The sequence below is a fragment of the Harpia harpyja genome, chromosome 1 (assembly GCF_026419915.1).
Source record: "Harpia harpyja isolate bHarHar1 chromosome 1, bHarHar1 primary haplotype, whole genome shotgun sequence".
NCBI lineage: Eukaryota > Metazoa > Chordata > Aves > Accipitriformes > Accipitridae > Harpia > Harpia harpyja.
Genome location: NC_068940.1, coordinates 59,242,030 through 59,262,077, shown reverse-complemented (window position 1 = coordinate 59,262,077; position 20,048 = coordinate 59,242,030). Strand labels below are relative to the sequence as shown.

Genomic DNA, 20,048 nt, shown 5'->3' with positions numbered 1-20,048 from the left:
TCAAGAAATTTTTAAGAGCATTCCAGAAACAATTTTGTGTCTGCTAGAACCCATTAATCAACAAATATATTTAAACATGATGGAGTTGAAGTCTTCCACTCAGATTGCCAACACATCTTGATGAGAAAACAACACTCATGTTTGTCTTTCATTATGACCAGAGTTTAAAATGAAGCTGTGGCTCTACTAGAAAGTTTAGCTGTGGCCTTCATGCCATGAGGACCAGGCCCCTAATGCTATAGCTGCTGTCAGATCTATAGTGAAAGTTACGAGGAAGATTCTTCCATCATCATCAAGTAAAACTAAAAAAAATTCTTACTCTGAGATGTCAGTGCAAAGAAGCAGAAGATAGGATTGTGAAGCATTTAGAGTTTCTCTAGTGATACTCAAAGATTAAGAGAAATGTTAAACATAGAAGATCAAATTCTGAAGCTTCCATTTGGTGTCACAACAAATGGAAGTTAAAGCTAATAGGGGTAGAGAATTTGGTTTAAATTTTTGATTGGAACTCTTTTTTAATTAATAAATGTGAATTATGCTATTGAATTTTTGAGATATAGCTGAAGTCCTTTGTTTGTATTCCTTTTCTTCCTTGATAACACTATTAATAGTAATTTTAATTGCTGATTTCTAGAATTCTGTCTTTGCGTGTGTTAGAGCGTTTTGTTAATCCTTGTGATGATTTTGAGAAGCATTTTTAACACATATTTACAAAGTTAAAGGGAGAACTAACAGATCTCTATTGTTATTTGATCACAACCATCAAATTTTAACATACGGTTTTCATGTTGTTCTCAAATTAATTTAAAAATCTTGGCATTAATTAACAACAGAAGAAAAATACAGGTCCAAAGACCTCTAGCTACTGCACAGTAATATGAGGTTGATAAACTATTGTGTGTTGTCTGTTTTACTATATAAACATCTAATTTCAAAATAAAGCAATAACATTTTTCTGGATCATAATCCACCAAAACCAATACTGTTTTGTAAACCTGAAAAATAAAACTGTACCATTTCTGCTGGTATGAAAAGAAGAAAGCTTTTTTTGCCTTTGGATTGGTTCTACTTAGAAATGTGCTATGAGAACAAGAACTGGACTAAGATGAGGTTCTTGAGGGTTTTCTGTGTTCTCTATTTGCAGTCTCAAATAATTCTGTGATTACATGTATTTTCTAGGATGAAATAGCTGATTTTAAAGCACTAAAATGTTTTCAAGCTTGTTATTTTAATTGGAATTTGAAAGATCAATTGTTTCTGAACTTAATACTAGTTTCAAACTCTGACAGCTTTTACAAACAGAAAAGTATGAGTACTTCAGGAGAAAGATTCAGGTAGCTAACTTCAATGACAGAATCACGTTAGTCTAACATCACTAGCCTAGCAGTAGAAAGAAAAACATTCTAAATGCCTGAAGGATGTCTTTAGCCTGTCACTTAGAACTTATACCTAAATAGATGAATGATAATGAACAAAATGTATTTACTACTCCAGTTTTCCAAGAGACAGCTATGAATGTCCATCTGGGATTCATCATTAACAGGCTAAAACACAAAACTGACTGAACAGCAGTAGCCCAGCATGTTTTGGGTTTTGCTCTGACTCCTGTTTGCGTCAGTGGAAGCAGGATCTGTTGTCTTTCGAGCTAATCAACATACAACCCCAGGTTACATTACACAGCTCCTTGTCCAGGTCCCCAGTCACATACTTCTCTTTGTAAAATTATTCCTACTTAATTACAGTGAACCTTTAGGCAACCACAGGTGCATTTACTTTAGCATTTTAGAGCTTTTGAAGCAAGTCTTCATTTACCATACGTTGGTCCGCATTGTGGAGCTACCTCAGAGAGAGCAGACTGGATTCCTACCTCATTTGCTTTTCTCCCATAATAAACTGCAATCAAAACTAGGCACCTACAATTTAGTAATCAAACACAAAATAAATATAAGCTAAGTATCTTGTAGCTATGTTTGGGTATCAGTTACATATGTGAAACATTTAAAATTATTTTTTTGGGGGGGTACGATGTTCCTTAAATTGGAAAATTGTCCCAGCTTAGCATGGTTTACCTTCATGAAGTTCAGCAAAGACTTCATTGCCTTGAATATCTGAGCAATTATAATAACAAAAAAGCAAGCGTCAGAGTTATGACAGCTCTGCTGTCTTTGATGTTGTCTTCTTGATTGATGTGTTTATGCAAGATAAATAAGTAAACTGTCTCCATGAACCCTACTTGAAAAAACTCCAGATTAGTTCTGGAGATGGAGTATCTTTTCACGTATGTGTTGATGGATTAAGGGAGAATGCAGGCAGGCCCTAACTGTCAACTGCCTGTAAGCAAAGAGGCTTGACTAAAGATGGAGCACTTGTCAGTGCTGAAAGGGAAAACTAGATTATACACAGATCTGAGCTGTCCTTTTATACCTTACACACCACTTATTCAGGTCACATTTTCTGCATGCATCACTGCTTTTTCCTTCAACCCAAAGAGTATTGACTCTAAGCCTTTTAATATTTTGTTATTGGTAAAGAGGAAAGAACTGATAAGGAACATCTGTGTCAATGGATATATGGAAGCAGTGACAGTGAATTTCAGCAGTGCTGAGGATTTTATTATATAGTGCAAATTCATTTTGGCAGCCTGTCTCACCTCTGCTGCTATAAATCAGAAGGCAAATGACTTATGTACACTGCTCTGAAATTAGCCCACCACCACGTCCCTTCTGTATCTTTCAGTGTCCCATGTACCTTTCATTCTTCTGAAAAATTGTGGAAATATTATTTCCCACATTTTACAGATGAGGAACTGATGTACAGAGTCCTGAATACATGTCAGTTGAAAATAAGCATTTAAGTCAGATTTTAGAGGTAGCTGCACTCTTATTGTAAGACTACTCCATGGTTAATAGAGTAGAATCATAATCATAGTAATGATAATCATAGTCAAATATCAGAGTCATAATCACCCTCTGGAAGTGTCTTTATCTCTGCTGACTACAATGAGGGCACTTTGGTTACCATCTCGCAATCCTCAGTCAAGGGTCTAATGGTAGTTGAGGCGAATGTGGGTCATAAGGTTAATTTCCAAAATCATCCCACACATGCATGGCAGAGCAAGAAGTCCCATAATGTGAGCTCATTTTTCAATGAGAAATCCTTTGACTGTCTTTACTAACTCACCAGATCACATATTCCATTACAGCCTGTATCAGTAGTAACTGTAAATTAATTTTATGTGGCAACTATGTGTGGATCATTTCTGGTTTCCTGTAATTGGAGGATGGGCTGAGTGCAGTGAACAGTAGTCATCTTTCAAAAAGCAGCTTTCAGTCAAATACTGTCAGCTGTAGTATCTTCAGGAGACTAAGATGAACACAAAGACAGAACTTTTTAGCTCTTCCAAAAGAATATTTCTTCTGATACAAGATTGAAGTAAAGGTTGGGGAAATGTTGGAATCATTTTTTTCTTTCTCTATTTATCTTAACTAAATAGTGGTATTGGATGAGTGAGAAAACATTTGTGGGTACACAGATTCAGTTCTGAAGAAAAAAGAAAAGCCTGTCTAACTGAAGCTGATTTATATCTATTTATGTGGAAATTAAGCTAGAGGTTTTATGGAATGGATTTCTAGTAGGTCTCTGACATGACCTGATCCTCACAGGAAATACTATGATATTGGGCTTTTACATAATCACAGAAACTAGATACTGGAGGTGGATCTCATCACTGAAAAATCTTTCTGCCTTCTGAAAAGTAACATTTTAATTAGAAGGATCAAAACATGAAATTTTGATGTATTTGTGTTTTACTTAAATTTAACCCAGATTGGATCTAGTCTTACGAAACAGCTGTAAACCTAAGACGTTTCCTTTTTTTAAAATTTTTTTTTTTATTTTATTAGATGTCACCTCTGTACATTTTGTATAGTTTGATTCCCCTTCATTCTAATTGTCTGCTTAAATAGCACTAGTTGGAATGAAATGTCTTATAGAAAGTGAATATTCAGAGTAGTGCTTATGGCTTGACATGAGAGATTTCTTCTGGCACATGTTAATCGCAGTGCAACCTGCTTCAAATAAACTCGGATACAGTGAAGTGTTGCAAACTGATGGTGTTATGAAGGCCCTGAAATGGTTCAGTATGTAGACATGTACAAATTGCGTCTCCAGTTACATTGAACATCTGCTTAGATTTAAATATTTGGAAAAAATACTCTTCTGTCATGAGAGATTACTGTCAATTCTGCTTTTAATGCTATCAGATCCTTGTATTAACTTATGTAATCTTACATAACAGGTACCGCTGTTGAGGTATAACTTCCAAAATAGGTCAGAACATTTGAAGATACCAATTTACGCAGGTGAACTAATGCCTTTGTTCATGCAAACTGGTGTAAGATTTTAAGTGGAAAAATTTGTCCTTAGTATTTCCCTTTTTTTTACCTTCCTTGGTCCCTCATAGCTAACAACTTGTTTCAGCAACTATGTGCTCTAAACAACTGATCTGTAAAAGGTATGAAGCTGTTTTTCTGGAAAGCATGTGAGAATTTCTGTCTCTATAGAGACACTGTGAACTCTACAGATTTCTGATAATGATTGTGCTGGGAACAGAGATGAAGAAAGCCTGTCATAAGGGACTGATAGGGCTTATATTCAGCATGTAGTTGCCTGAATATGAGTTTTCAGGGATAATGTTCTTGGTAATTCCACATGGAATTGCTGATCTTTGAGTTTGTTGAGGCCCTGGTGCCTGCTTTCTGAGGTGTCCTCACTGGGAACCTGACAGAGCAAAACAAAGTTCAGGCTTCTTATATGCCAGGTCTGACCACGAATGTGAACATAATGTGGAAGATCAGTGTAGAAATGCAAATTCAATGCTTTATCAGGTTCTCTGTGTTTTTAGCAGTATATCTAGAACTTTCTAATTTTCTAACATTCCTGTGGCTTAAAGAAATAAACAGTGCTTTCCTAAGATTCATTTCCATTAAGTAGTTGATGTATATTTTCCAGTCGAATGAGATTTCGTTATGGGAACATCAGTAAAATCTGTAGTATAATAGCCAGTGGCTTTATTGCAGGCTATTGTTAACTCTGTACATTAGCACTCAAAACTGTGATATTTCTGTGGTGTTTTATAAATTTAAGTCCTGTATTTTCATTGTTAAGGTTAATGGCATGGGATCATTAACTTCAAGGCAAGAAAGTCTGGAAGCACTGCAAAGTTCATAGGAAGCATTGTGTTTAAAAACCTGTATTGGTTTTGCTCACAGTTACGTATAGTAGGCAAATACTAATTGCTTTTTACATTAAATTCTCACAGAGCAACTAAGGCACATTATTGACTAGGTAACTGTGAAATGTAGTATTTTCAAAACTATGGTTTGTTTTTTTTTTAACAAGGATAGTTTCTGAAAGAAATCAGGTCTTTCATGTGTACACCGGTAGCTCTGAAATACCTGCCTGGCTTTAGCTTCTTTTTGCTTTACTGCAACTTGGAGAGAAATTTTATGGTTGGGTAATAAAACTCATGAAATTAAATGTTAATAATGGACAAGCGGATAAAAATTGTTAAGTACTGAACTGCTAGAAAGTAGTGGAAGCTACTGATACAAAGTGGGAAATTATTTTCCACCTCAATATGCTTCTCCACGTCTTGCAAGTAGCACTCTTGAATCCCAGTTCCTTGGTGTACACACGGTTAGGAGTTCTCGATCCTAAATTCTTTTGTTACAAAGGCCAGTCTTAATGGGGTAGAGTATAAATCAGGAAAGATCTCCATGTGCTGGAGTTTCTGTTGATGAAAGTTCCTTTGACTGCCCAGGACATAAAGCACTGAGGAAGGAGAACCCAACACTCAAACTGAACAGCATCTCTACTGTTTACCAGGGTAGTCTGCCTGTGTTTCTCCACAACGCTCCTTTGACTTAAGTCAAAATGCTGTAGTTCAAACCACGGTCACAGTTCCTTTTCTAAAGGGCTACAAAGGTCAGTGCAAGAGTATGCAGGAATAAACTGCTTATGAGGAGAGATGCAGTGAATCTCTGCCTGCAGCAGGCTGAGGGTCTGCAGGGAGATGCTCCCATCTAGATGTACTTTACAATACTAAGCAGGTGCCAGTGTTAAGTGGCATTCTTCTGTGGATGAGCAAGTTTTGCAGTCCTGGGAAGGGGTGAGTACTCTGAGCTGACAGACTAGCTCTAACAGAACAATGAATGCTGTATAAATAAACGGCAACACTTACATGGCAGGTGAAAGATGGATGGAGTACTTAAAAGAAGGCTCTTGGGAACTCAGTGTGGCATGCAAGATTGGAAAACCTATACTGATTATGTACTTTGTACTGGGAGAAACAAGTGAGGTCCCCAAGGACCGTCAGAAACTAAGTGATATATTAGCATGATGGTACAATGCTGTTGTTAATGGTTCCTTTGCTTACTATTAGCTCAGCAGTAAGTCTGTGAATATTTGAGGCTTCCTGACTATTGAGATTTCTTTTCCTTCTATAAATGTATTCTTGCCATAACATGCATGCCTATCTGAGAAAACACATGATTTCTATAACAGAACTATTAGAAGTGTTCTTAATATCCAATATTGTCAAAGATTGCACATTTTGATTGCTAGTTGCGACTGTGTGTGACTTATTCCTATACCACGTGGCAAAAAGGTACTTCTGAAAAATCTCAGTTGTACAAAGGCCCACAGAAACCATCAGAATTTTCTCTTCATCATCACCAGCTCCGTAGGCGAGTCTGGATATGATCCCTGAATATAATGAACATATGAAATATCTACAGAACTGATGTGAAAACAATGGCAGTGGAAAGGTGGTCAGCATTTTCTCGCTACCAGTCTCCCACTTATGGTACACGGTGCTTGAAGGTGGGGTGGTCCTAGGTTAGTACCACTGTAGGAATACAGTTACATTCATCTGCATTTACAAGTCAGTTTCCACAAAGAAAAACATCTGGAAACTTATTTTGTTGTTGTTTAACATGAGAGATAAGTTGCAATGAAATAAAATAAAATTAAAGCCTTTCACACGACATTCTTGACAGCAAAATAATATAACCCTTGTACAATCCAGGGCACTTACCTTCATTTTTACATTCACTTGCATATTTTAAAATTATTTGTAGTTAGGTTTGTCCATGCTTTTTGATCAGAGAAACTGCAAACATAATATTTAAATGCTGAATATAGTATTCGTAATAATCAAAAGTAGGAAAAATATCAAAAACCAGTGGTTTGCAACACCATTGCTAGCAGTACATTACTGGCAATTCTGACTGAAAGAAGCAAAACCAGCTTTCTGTTTCAGCTTGTTGCAGTAATAAAATCAATGTTTCTATAGCACCTTCCAGGTGATCAGTGTGGAGTTACCAGTATTATACATGAAAGGTATGCTGCAGCTGGAGGCAGGCTCTTTGATCCCAGAGCCAGTGCTTTGAATACAGCCACACCCTGTCTTGCTGTCATGATGAGCCAGGTCTCATATCCAAATAGCTGTACAGCCAACCATCTTTGCTTAAATATTTCTGTGAATTTAGGATTTACACATTCAAACCCACCAAAAATGTGGTTTTACAATCAACATTTCAGTTCTCAGGAAAAAATCCACATCTGAAAAGTATATGTATTTTTTTTAACCAATATGGACAGATTCTCTCCTCTGCCACGTTTCCAGACTGATGGTGCAGGAGGTCATCAGGGAGCTATGCTTGGGCACCTGAGGGAAGGGGCCTGATTTTTGAGCACCCAGAAAGCCCCCTGAAGTCAGGGTCAGGTCTGGAACCTTGAAAATCAGAGAATTTATGCAGTTAATTACAGACTTCTGTCCTTGCACTTTTTTATATTTTGGCCTGAGTTATTAATCTTTGTTCTCTTAATCTCCTTGCTATTCATTATAAATATTAATTATGCTAATAAACCCTTCTGAAATACTTGCTTCTCCACAAGAGTTAAAAACCTGATTCTTTACTGAAATATGGTCTGCTATTAGAATAAAAGTACCTTCTTTTACTCTCATTACTTTCCAATACATCTGATGAAAACATTTGAGATTTATATAGACGTATTTAGCAGCTGTCTCATATTTACCTAGACTGTGAGGTATAAATTGAATTTAGTACTTTTTCTCAAGAATTAGTATGTGTTTGATGATTAGACAATGGCAAAGGTGTTTCTGCTCTGTCACAAATGGTTTTCATTGTTTAATATTTTTTGGATTATTTAATGTCTCTTTCTTTTGTGCATTATACTGTGGCTGATTTAGCAGTAAGGACTTTTTCTTCTTTATTTTGTAGCAGTAGGTGCTAAGGGAAGAAAAACATTAATATGAGAACTACTCTGAGTATCAGGGTCATATCTTCCATTATTGAATTTGAAAGATTATTTAGGAAATTGAATTACTAAAAACATTAATTGCCTGGTTCATGTTGGCCACAGAAACAATTTGCTGAGTAGATTCTCAGAGTGGAAGAGGGTGAGGCCAGAACTTGAAGAACAGACGTTCCTAGGGTGCCTGAGAGGAACTCACTGTGGTGGATATATTCATTGCCAGTATTATGAACCACTAAAAGAATCCTGGAAACTCATCCAGGAAACCTGGTGAAGTTTCATCATCTTTATGCTCACTGCTGAACTGCTTTTAGTCTATTGTGTAGGTTTCATAATTTAAGATTTTTGCTATTTCAGTTAATGGATGACAAGAAGTAGGATTTCCATTGGGATACTTACACAGAGCTTGGAGGAGGAAGAAACTCTGTGGAAGGGGTTGTCTAGAACCGTAATAAAAACAGATTGCTGGTGTAGGAAATTAATGAGTGTGGTTACTCATACAGGAGTTGAGGAAAAACTGACAAATGAGGGTTCACACTGTTTAAAGACATCTGCTAATGATGTCAGTCATACAAAAGGTGTAAGGGACAAGAATGAAATGTCCAGCACAACTGAAGGAGGGACAGCTGAGAAATTCTGGAAAACTAATACAGTGTCAAACTTAAGAGTTAAATAAAAAATGACATGGCCAACTCCCTGCTTCCCCAAATGCATACAAAACCTATACATATCTGTATACCAACATGAGATGTGTAAAAGAAAAAATAGGTGACTTGAAATTCTTGGCAAAGAAGGAGGATCTTGACATAGTAACCATTACAGAAGAATGTTGGAATGACAAAAATCAATAGGAGAGTGTAATACCTGGCTATAAACTGAACAGGAAGGACAGATTAGGTCATAGAGCTGGGGGAGCAGTATTAGGGCTATGCTGTTGAGCCTTCTGATCAGGAAACGGATATTGAGTCCAAAACGTTGAAGGAGATCAAAGAATCAACGAAGCCTAATGAGGTAGTAATAATGGGTAACTTCAACTACCTTCAGCTGGTCAAATGTCACAGTGGGACAGAGCATAAGGGAAGGAATTTCTCATCACTCTGAGTGATTGCCTTTTTGAAACATTTAGTTCTAGAGCACGCAAACAGAATGGCAATTCTCGACTTAAGTGACATACAGGAATGCAGGTAAGAAACTTTGAAGAAACTGTATCAGAGCAGGCCTTTTGGGTTTAAATTCATGGCCACTGTAAAACTTGAATTCAATACTGAAGAGCCAATAGCTAGTTTATAGAACCACTATTAGACTGGAGAAATGTAAAAACTCTTTAGGCAAAAGATACTAAATAAAAAGTAAGGAAATTAAATCCTAAGAATCAACAGGGAATCCAGTTGAGGTGTTCTGTAGTAGAGCAAGAGACACAGCAGGCAAGTAGAAAAGCAAGAAGTATTTGAATATGGTTACGTGGATCAGGACTTTTTTGAACCAAAGATATATGCTTCAGACATCAAAACCCCATCCCTAGGAATGTCAATAAAAAGTAATTTTGTCTACAGCATGTGTGTAAAAAGCTGTGAAGCTGTGGCATAAAAAGGACTTTGTCAAAGCCATCACCTCACACCCACAAAGAAAAGAAAAAGTTCACCAGAGCCAACAATCTGTAAGACACGGGCCTAGAAGAAAGCAGAAATGGAGCATAAGGACATTCCAGTGAACTGTGGTTTTCTTTTGTTGTATTCATTTAGTATCACAGATGCAGCGCTAAGGACATAAGGGACTCTAACACACTCACAGCATTTAGTGTGTCAGAATAAGGGACTGGGAGTAAAGAGGTAAATTAAGCAACCAGAAACAAAAAAACCAGATTTCACTCATTCAATAATTTGTAAAGAACATTACTTTTGTTTAAATTATGTACTATTCCAGCGTGAAATGGTGAGATACTTCAAATATGAGAGGTGGGTGCAGGTAAAGTGGAGATAGATGTGATTCACTAAAACAATACTTACATGGCTCATACAGTAGAGAGATGATATTACCTTCTCCAGGTAAGCCCTATATGTTAGAAGCTGTGTTTGGAAAGAATAATAGTAAAGTTATTAGTGATAAAAGACAACTTTCATTAGCAACAGGAATTGAAAATACTGGGACTATTGCATTGAAATAAAAGAGTGGGAACATGCTGATATGCAAAACATTCTGCTGTGTAGCATCGTTCTAGAAATACAAGACCAAGCAGAACCAGGCATCAGATAGGGATACATTTAATATCCTTTTCAAATATCAAATGAGTTAACATCTTTTTATTTGGAAAGAGGTGCTTTTAGGATGTGGGATGCAATTCCAATATGGCATTGTGTTCACAACACACGCTGTTACTTCTTTAGAGGGTGATTATGGCCATAGCTCTATGTTCAGCATGTACAGGAAAAACAGTATTATTATTTTCTTGTGGTTTGGAGGCACAAGTTGTAATTATATTTACCAACAGCTGGCTATCTTGTGGCTACAAAAATATGGAGAAAATGGTTACATCATTTCTTTTGTGGCCCTGAAAATCCTTTTCACTAAACTCTAGATGAAACTGAGAGAGTGGTGTCAGTACAAATGCATATTTTGAATACATGGCTCTACATTAAATAGAACTTTTTAAACTTGCGGGGGGGGGGGGGGGGGGGAGGAGGGGCCTGACAGCATGTTTGGTATGTTTCTGATTCTGATTCCAGCATCTCCTTCGATTAGGATTTGGAAGCTGATTGTATCTTAGGTAGTACCTAGGACTGATTTGAAACCTTGATGGCAGTTCAAAGAGAAACTGCATTGTCATGGGTGATTGGTTACGTGCATAATCAGTTACATTACAGTTGAACCTTATGGTCATTGCAGAATTTGCCAGATGTTTACTAGGTGGCCAAACACCCCATTATCCACGTGAAAAAAGGCAGAAACAATGTTTCTGATTCTCCTGCCTGCCATTTGTGCTGCTGCATCAATAATAAAGTATTTTACTTCCTTAGCATGTGAGACAGCCATTCATTTTTGAGGGATGTGAGGAAGATTAATGCTTATTAATAACAATATTCATTATTAATTTCTGTTTCACAGCTTTTGTTACTTTGCTATATAATCTTTTTACCAAAAGAACCCTTTTGTGTATGTATTGTTATTGTATTTATCAATTAAGGGACCTATCATCAGACATCAGATATTCTTACAAGTTATGCAGTGTCCAAGAAAAAACAGATTCCTTTAAATCATCCTGAAGCCATATCCTGCATGGTGATAGTTTTTCTAGCTGTTTTTTAGATAGGTAAATAGGTACTCACACATAAGTCCTAAAGAAAGCCACCATACGCATTAATAGTCTGTATGTCTTACTACCTTAAGGAACAGTACAGTTGTAGAAAAATGAGAGTTTCACCTTTTTCCTTGAAGGATCTGTGAAAGTTGAAAAATTGTCTTGCACCACTGCATGTACTATATGATCTTGTAAAGAATGAGTCTTAACTCCCAAACGGTCAAAGATAAAACCCCTGTTTGTATCTAGATTTTCAGCCTTGCAGGTCTTTTAGATGAAGATGAAATTTAAAATTGTTTCTGCAGCCATATTGTATTTTTATATCATAATTATATTTCTTTTGAAGTTAATTTTATTCTCATTTTCTTCTTTATATGTCACTTAGCTTTTAAGTGAGACTCAAAAGAGACTCAAATACTGAAAGAAAAATTACAGTATTCAACTGAACATGCCCACTGGTAATATAAATATTAACGCAGAAAAGTAGTGTCAGTTGAATAATTGTTTTGAACAAGGTGAGAATACAAGAAATAACTAGAGTTAATATTTGATCCTCCTTGTGAAAGCAGACGGCTAAGGGATTTTAACGCTGTCTGTTATAAAAATTTTAACCACTTTTTAACTTGCAGTTATTAGCAAGGTTAGGGAAAAGAGCAAAATTAATCATTGAAGTTGCTATATCTGAATTTCTGTAAGCTTCATAGCAGCTGATGTAAGTATCCTCCATAGTTTTTCTCATGACAAGCTAAGAGGGAATGATGAAAGAACTGAGAATATATATGATGAAATATAGTAAATTACCCTTGGTTTGCATGACACAAGTAAAACGTTAAGATCTTTGCTTTAAAGATTCTAGGTGGACTTCCTTGCATATAGTATTGGGAAAATAATAATTAAGTAATTTTTTAATTAAATTATTTTATTCTCTGTGGTTAGAAGACATAATCATATCAATTGTTCTATTTGCTGTAGGTTGAATAAAGTCATGTAGTAACCTATACTGGCTAAATAAATGTATAATATAGTGACTTCTGTTGTTTTTATCCATCAACAAACAGTATTTTGTTTTTGTAACATGGGCAAATCTGATACTGTCTGCATATAAAATAAATAATCCCAAAGTAGAATTAGCAACTAATGATAGAGGATTACATATATTCTGCATTGTATAGATAATATCTATGTAGTTTTTCAAATCCAGTCTGCAAGAAAACACAAAATTTTTTAAAAAAAGTTTATGTAGCAAAAGTTGATGCAGGAATCATTATAACAGATGGCACAAATCAGAGCAACCCTCTCTTCTATTGACTTCAGTAGAATGGAGAGATTTTTTTACTGTTTCATGTTGTATAATTTCTTCTTTCTTGCAAATAGGAGAGACTTTTCCTTTACACTTCTAAGTGCCAGGAGGAAAGACGTAAACATGTATGAACAGGACAAAAAAAATCCTACATGAACACGTCACAAATAACAGCAGGACACTGCTAGTACTGTTATTGAGATAAGATTACAAAATGGTGATATCAGGTTTTCATCATTAACCAGTAGACAGACAAGAGAGGTTCCTTCTTTAATCAACAAGATGACTGTATTTGGAATAAAATGAAATGTCATGAAAAGGTTATTACTGAAAGACAGAAGACTGCTTCTGATTCCCTTACAATGATCTCATTATAATTGGTGTAAAATGCCACCCAAACATTAATTTGATTCACAAAATCTCAAATGGTAACAGATAGTATAATAATAGAGTATTCCTAGCCTGGAAAGTAAGCCATATGGAAAAAAGAATTAAAAAATGGATCTACTGATGGCTGTCATCTTTTACATGATTCTCTTGATTCATCAGTTCCTTATGCTGAGCTAAGGTGAATACAAAGGGCATAGTGGACTCTACCACATCAGAAGGATTATGACTATTTGAGTGGTACAAGACAATGGAAGAGAAGGCCTTCAAGTTTTGCCTCTTACTTTGTCCTCAGACTTTCCTTGTCTTTGATGATAATGGACCTGAACATTGCATTCTTCCAAAGGGTAGGATGCAGTAATCTTATATGTTTCCTTCACCGTTTTTAGAATGCACATGAGGAGGAGTCAGTGAAGTTGTTTTTTCAATTTCTTTTTTGGGAATCCTAATAATGGAACACGTAAACAGGAAATGACACAGTTCTTTCAAATAGTGTTGCTGATGTGGGGAAAAAAAAAACGGTCTTTGGCCAGATTCATTGCTTGGGGGTTGCTTTCTTTAAAAGAAAAGATGGAACTGAGTATACCAATATAGGCTTAATAACTGTAGAAAATAAGAGTAGTAAGAGTAATGGTAATTGCAGTGTTTTCGAGAAAATAATGTATCTGAGAGGGAAAATCTATGCCGTAGTTATCATGAAAACAGAAAGGAAGCTTGACTGCATCTTAAGCAATTCTTTTAAAAGGGAATAGATGTTAGATTGGTGATACTCAAAGATACTGCAGTTTTTTCTTAGTTCATTCTGTAAAGAAAAGGGAGATGGAATTGGAGTCTAACAAAAGGAAATCTTTTTAAAGTAATGTAAGTCTGCCTTATTAGAATAAGAATTTAGAGATCCCAGAATAAGAATTTAGAGACCCAGAACACAGGAAGGCATGAATTTTGTGGAGCCCTGAGTAGCTGCTAGAGAATCTGTATGTTTTTCTTTAAACAAATGGTGCCACTTTTAGGTACAGCCTTTCATTTGCCATCTAAAGAACTACTTATGCACTTGAGTGTGCTGTTGATTTCAAGTTCAAATAAGCATGTTTTCTTTCGTTCAGGTCTCAAATAATCATTTAAATGCATAAAGAATGCCCATGTAAGTAAGTTACGGAGAAAGGAGGCCAAACTTTCAATACTGTTTGATTAGGGGAATAACTGGAAAGATTCTAAAAATGAGTAAAACAAGCAATTATATTTTCCAATTCTGTCATTTGGAAAAAAATTCTGGATGTCTCACTTGAACGTCTACCAAAATTGGCGTTAACCTTCTGAAAGAGAAATAGAACTAATGATTTGGTACAGCGCCAAACAATTAGACCAGTGAACAGACATTCTTCCACCAGCATCTATTATCAGAAATATCTGGATTTCTAAATGTCAGCTAAATAGGCTCAGCCCACAAGCTAAGAGAAAGCTGACCTGACCTTTTGACACCACCTGTTCAGGAATGGGAATTTCTTAAGCATCCTATTCTACACAGATAAAAGGTTCACAAAGTTTGACCTGGAAAGAATGGTTAAAGGAATTAGTTTTGTTTAGTCTAGAAAAGAGCAGACTGAGGGAGGATGTGATTACAATCTTCCAGTATGTAAAAGAATGTTATAAAGATGCTAGTGATTGGTTTTCTGTGTCCAGTTGGGGAAAAGACAAGAATAAAGATGTATAATACAAAGCAAAGATACTTAGATTATGTATTAGGAGAAAAATTTCTAATAATAAAAATAGAGAATATGATGCAGACTGCATAAGAAAATTGTCATCTCATTAACTGGAAATTTTCAAGAATAATTAGACCTACACCTGTCATTAATAGTCAAGGCTGCTAGTGTTGTTCACGGTGCAAGGTGAATAGGTAGATGTATTACATGATCACTTAACAGTCTTAGCCCATCTTTGCTTTTCTGTAGCTGATACATTTGGCAAGGCACTTTAGACTTGTTACACTGGAAATAAAGTAGTTGGTTAATGGGAGGCTTTTTATTTGTAGAGAATACTTCAATAACAAAATAAATAATTTTTAAGAATTCTGATTATGTCATTAAGATAACAGTGTTAGAAGGATGGCAGAATAATAGGTAAGGAAATGGTAAAGATTACTTATTGACTTTGGTGCAGAATTCTATTAACAACAGCAGTGAGTTTGCTCTTATGAATTTCTTTTTCTCTATTATTTGAGAATTTTGGTATCATACATTGTTTTCTGCTTGATGTTAGTAACAAGGAACTGGAAATTGTGATGAATATCATCCCATACAGATATACACAAGGCTGAAGCATGGCATACCCACTCGAAAGAACAGAAATAACATCAAAATTATGTCATCTTTCCTGAAAGTTTGTAGGAGCTACTAAGACAGCGTTTCATAGTGTGATCCATCACGAACTCAAAAGCAACTGAGTAACAATGAAAAAAAACCCCTAGAGAACATAAGTTATGTATAGGCCTTCAATACATACTGCAGATTAAAAGTGAAAGTGGGTGAAGGTTTTAATTCTCATTCCATGTTGGTACCAGTTGTCTTTTGGTGGTTGAAAGCATGACATGCTTGCAGCTCAGTTTCTTATGTTCGATGTTGGATATAAGAGCTTAAAGATACGTTAGACATGTAAAGTCTTACTGAAGCATTTGTTTAGATGCATAGAGAGTAGTGTCAAACATCAGGGCTTTCATTTTGCAGATTAAGCAAATTACTTGAATTGTAGCTCCCTGTATTTTTAGATTTTCTGTGAAAGAACATGATAATATTTATCTCTTTTTTTCCTCTTGAGTTTAGGAACTGATTATATTTTTTTATTACATACATGGTTTGGGTTTTGTTTTTTTTTTCTAGGTGCTGCACAATGGACTTGTGATGGAAATGAATCATCCAACAGCTGGGAAGATAGCTGTTCCAGGTTAGATGTTTAATTCTTTTTTCTAAATGGAGCTGGAAATTAAATGCTACATGACATCCTGAGTAGTTCTGGAACTGAGCTGAGGACATGACACATCTTCACATTTCACTCAAATGAACAAAAGTTTAACCAGGAGGACATTTGTGCTCATATTCATTCCAGTAGCAGAAAAATGGGTTAAAATGTGTGTCAGAATAGCTTCTGGTTTTCATCGGTCAGTTGTCATAAAGCATGAACATGGATTTGATAATATTTGCAAACTCCCACTGCTAGAAATATTACTGCTAAATCATCTACATAAATATGTGAATCTGTTTTTGATTTAGGTCTATTTTGCAAGTTACACAGGCTTCTTTTAGGGACATTTCTGTTATTAAAAAAAAAGAAGAAGAAAGAGGAGGGGAGTTCATACTGAAGGCTTCATCACACCGTTTCTTTTAATGAGATTAGACATGAAGCTCTGCAATAATGAAGTCTTAGATAGCTATTTTGGATTTCCAAAGAATATAGAAGTAATAAACTAGTCTCTGCTCTTTTAAGCTCTAAGTGCATCAGGATGTGGAGCTGGTGTAGCTTTACTTCCATTGAAGTTAGTTATGGAATGGGGTTCGGTTCATCCAGAGCCATTATGAACATTCTCATTCACATCCCTGCAGTTGGCTGTGTTTTGACAACTGAGCCTTATCTGATAATCTACTAGCTATTGGGTCAACTTTTTCTGCTTCTCTATGCTTTTTTCTCTCCCAAGCCACATTGAGAATTGTTTCCTCCTTCATTCAAAGCACCATGTAATTTTTATTTTTATAACATCTTCTCCTTACATTATGATTTTCTGTGCCAAATTCTACCCTCTGACACAGCATCCAGTTGTCATCAATTTCAGTTGACTTGAGCACATGTAGTGGTAAGAAGAATTTGACCCATAAAATTTATCTTAATTTGCACATCCTGGAATCACACTGGGATGCAGAAAGAATTATTTGAAAGAAATCAATCCTGTATTAGATCATATTTTCTGCATGAATAGAGGGGGTGTTTTGTGTATGTATGTGTATGCTTCATATTTGTTCTTTGTCACAGTTTGCATTCCACATTTGGTCCCACTATGCTTGGATGTTTGGTTGATTGTATTCAAAAATGCTTCTCTAATTTAGATGCCTGTATCTGGAAATAGTAATCCTTTTGTTTTAGTCTCTAACAGAAAAGTAATCCTGGTTTATTTATCCAAAATGAAAAGACTAATAAGGGTTTTGATTTAATTCTTTTTAAAGAAGCGGGCAGAAAAGCCTTGCAGATGGTCGAGAAAGTACGTAAGGTTTTCATGTTGCATACAACGTATAATCTATCTTAGAGAAAGCAAATACTCCTTAAGGGGATAGGTTAAACTGCAAGAAGAGGAAGGAGATGAAAGGAATGTTCTAACGTCTGTCAGCAGCGATAGAATGTATTGGCAAGAGAGTGAGTTTTTACATAGGTAGTAAGCCATAGTACTTCCCAAATCCTTAGTTATTTTTTATTTTATTAAACCAGTGATACTGCACTAAACCAAAATAAATCATCTTAATCTCTAATGGTTTGCCATTTAGATGGGCTTCTATGAGGAGTTTCTTGTATTGAAGCAGATGGCTGAAATGATTATTGGATATTTGAGCAGGAAAAGGAGAATTCCTTCCTTTCCTGGTATGGGAGGATAAGGAGGGGAGACACAGGGGAGGGAAGTGTGAAGGACACTCATTCAGTGTGAGTAGAATGGACCTATTGATATCACTGGAAAGAGTGTACATTACTTTGTCCCAAAATTAAAGTGCATAGTGAGTTTCGCCACTGTTGATGGTAGGTAATGGAAGTACCCTGGAATTGTCCTGGTCAATGATATACCTGAAGAGTACAGGGAAGAGTGTGCGGAGAAGACCTCCAGCAGATAAACTGCTTCTCAATGACTATTTAAATAGTAACAACTGTTTTTTTCAATGTGATTATATTTGAATATATTATATTTGGTAGAGAACAACTGTACTAAGCTCTCAGTTTCTGGCTCAGGGTTGCTTATTAAGCAAGATTAAGACATTAATGTGAACGTTGAAACTGGATAGACTAAAAATGTCTCTCCTTAAAGACAGTGGGGAGACTGATCCCAAAATAAAAATGGGTGACTGTTATTTCTTAACCATATAAGCCAGATTTTAATGTGTCTTTCAGTAACTGAATTGGACATCACACTTGAGGCTCTTGACAGACGTCAGACTTGTGCTGCCAAGTAAAGTTGTGAGTCCAGTGACATACACTTATTCAGTGAGAGTATGCTGGCAGATTTCAGCTCTGAGCATCACAGTTGGCCTCTGTGTCTAACATACTGGTTTAGAGTAGTCCTTCTCCAGGGGTCTCCCCACTATGAGAGTGGGTTCTAATCTGTATATGAATCCTCACTTGTAGATCTCGCATCTTGAAATTCTGAGGGATTTTGCCATTGGCTTTAATGTAGGCTACATTTTTAACGTTGGACTTGGTGATTCATACTCCTCCTTTACTTAATTATCTTTTGATATGGTTATTGAATTGGGTTCTTTCCACAGCTAGTCAATGCTTTCCCCCTTGCCTTTTTTTATAATTCCAAGCCTGAGATACACTGTGTGCTGATAAGCACATCATAAGGTACTGATGAAACTGGAGTGGGAGAAGTCGCATTATAAAAAACATATTTCTATTCACTTTTCTTTTCAAAATCCATATTGAGGGTAGGAGAGATACAGACCTTGTATTTTGATATCTCTTGCTTCAAGTATTCACTGAAAAATGTCCTTGCATGTATACACTGCTGTTACTGTTAGCAAGCAAGATAGCTTAGATTCAAGAATGGATGTGAAAAAGGGATTTCATCATGTCTGACTAACAGTGACTGTATAAAAGACTGTAAGATAATTTTAAAGAAAAATGTGGTTCTGTGGTAGTTGAGTGATTTCATTAGGATAATGTTTCACATATGCCGTTCAGTATATTCATGTCATGAAATTATTCTAGAGCTGACTTACGGTACACATATACATGTACGTGTACATATACATATACTTGACATATTATATATAGAAGGTGCAACGCTGTGAGAGAGCCTCACTTGAGTCCCACTGTACTGCACTCATTTTTTGCAGGACTGGTTCATCTGATTGCAGGGCTGTACTGATGAATCTCTTCTGGCTTTATAGCTGAAGTCGGCTTAATCATCTTTAGTTCAGGGCAGGGCTCCAAAGAGGATGAGGAGCTGGAGCATCTCAGCTGGAGAGGCTGAGGAAGAGGGGCTGGTACAGCCTGGGGAAAAGGCAGCCTCAGGGGGGCCTGGCAGCAGCCCCCCAGCACCTACAGGGAGGTTATCAACGTGAAGAGCCAGGCTCTTCACAGCAGTGCATGGTGGGAGGATGAGAGACAAGAGAGATTCAGACTCAATATCAGGAGAGTCTTTTTTGTCATGACGACAGCCAGGCAGTGGAGCAGGTTGACCAGAGAGGTTGTGCAGGCTCTGTTCTTGGAGGTTTTCAAGAAACAACTAGATAAAGCCATGAGCAATCTGGTGTGACCTCAGACCTGACCTTGATTTGAGCAAGAGCTTGGACTGGAGACCTCCTGAAGTCCTTTCCAACTTGGATTATGTTCTTATTCTGTGACTAACCTCAGTATCTCCTCACTCAGCTCTGTTGTGCTTAGCCCTTTCCATAGAGATCTGGAGGAGAAATTATATAGTTTAATAAAATGGGAAATGTAGAACACAGAAAGTACTTTTGAGGGCCAAAAATG

General features: G+C 36.4%; 1 protein-coding gene across 12 annotated transcripts in view; it reads left to right on the top strand.

The window, feature by feature from the left end:
• Window positions 1-20,048, top strand: part of SUGCT (succinyl-CoA:glutarate-CoA transferase) — a 338,446-nt gene that overhangs the window by 267,331 nt on the left and 51,067 nt on the right. For all 12 annotated transcript variants that reach the window (XM_052795879.1, XM_052795895.1, XM_052795888.1 and 9 more), the window contains one exon: window positions 16,199-16,262. In XM_052795879.1, the coding sequence (XP_052651839.1) occupies window positions 16,199-16,262 (64 nt within the window). The remainder of the gene's footprint in view (window positions 1-16,198; window positions 16,263-20,048) is intronic.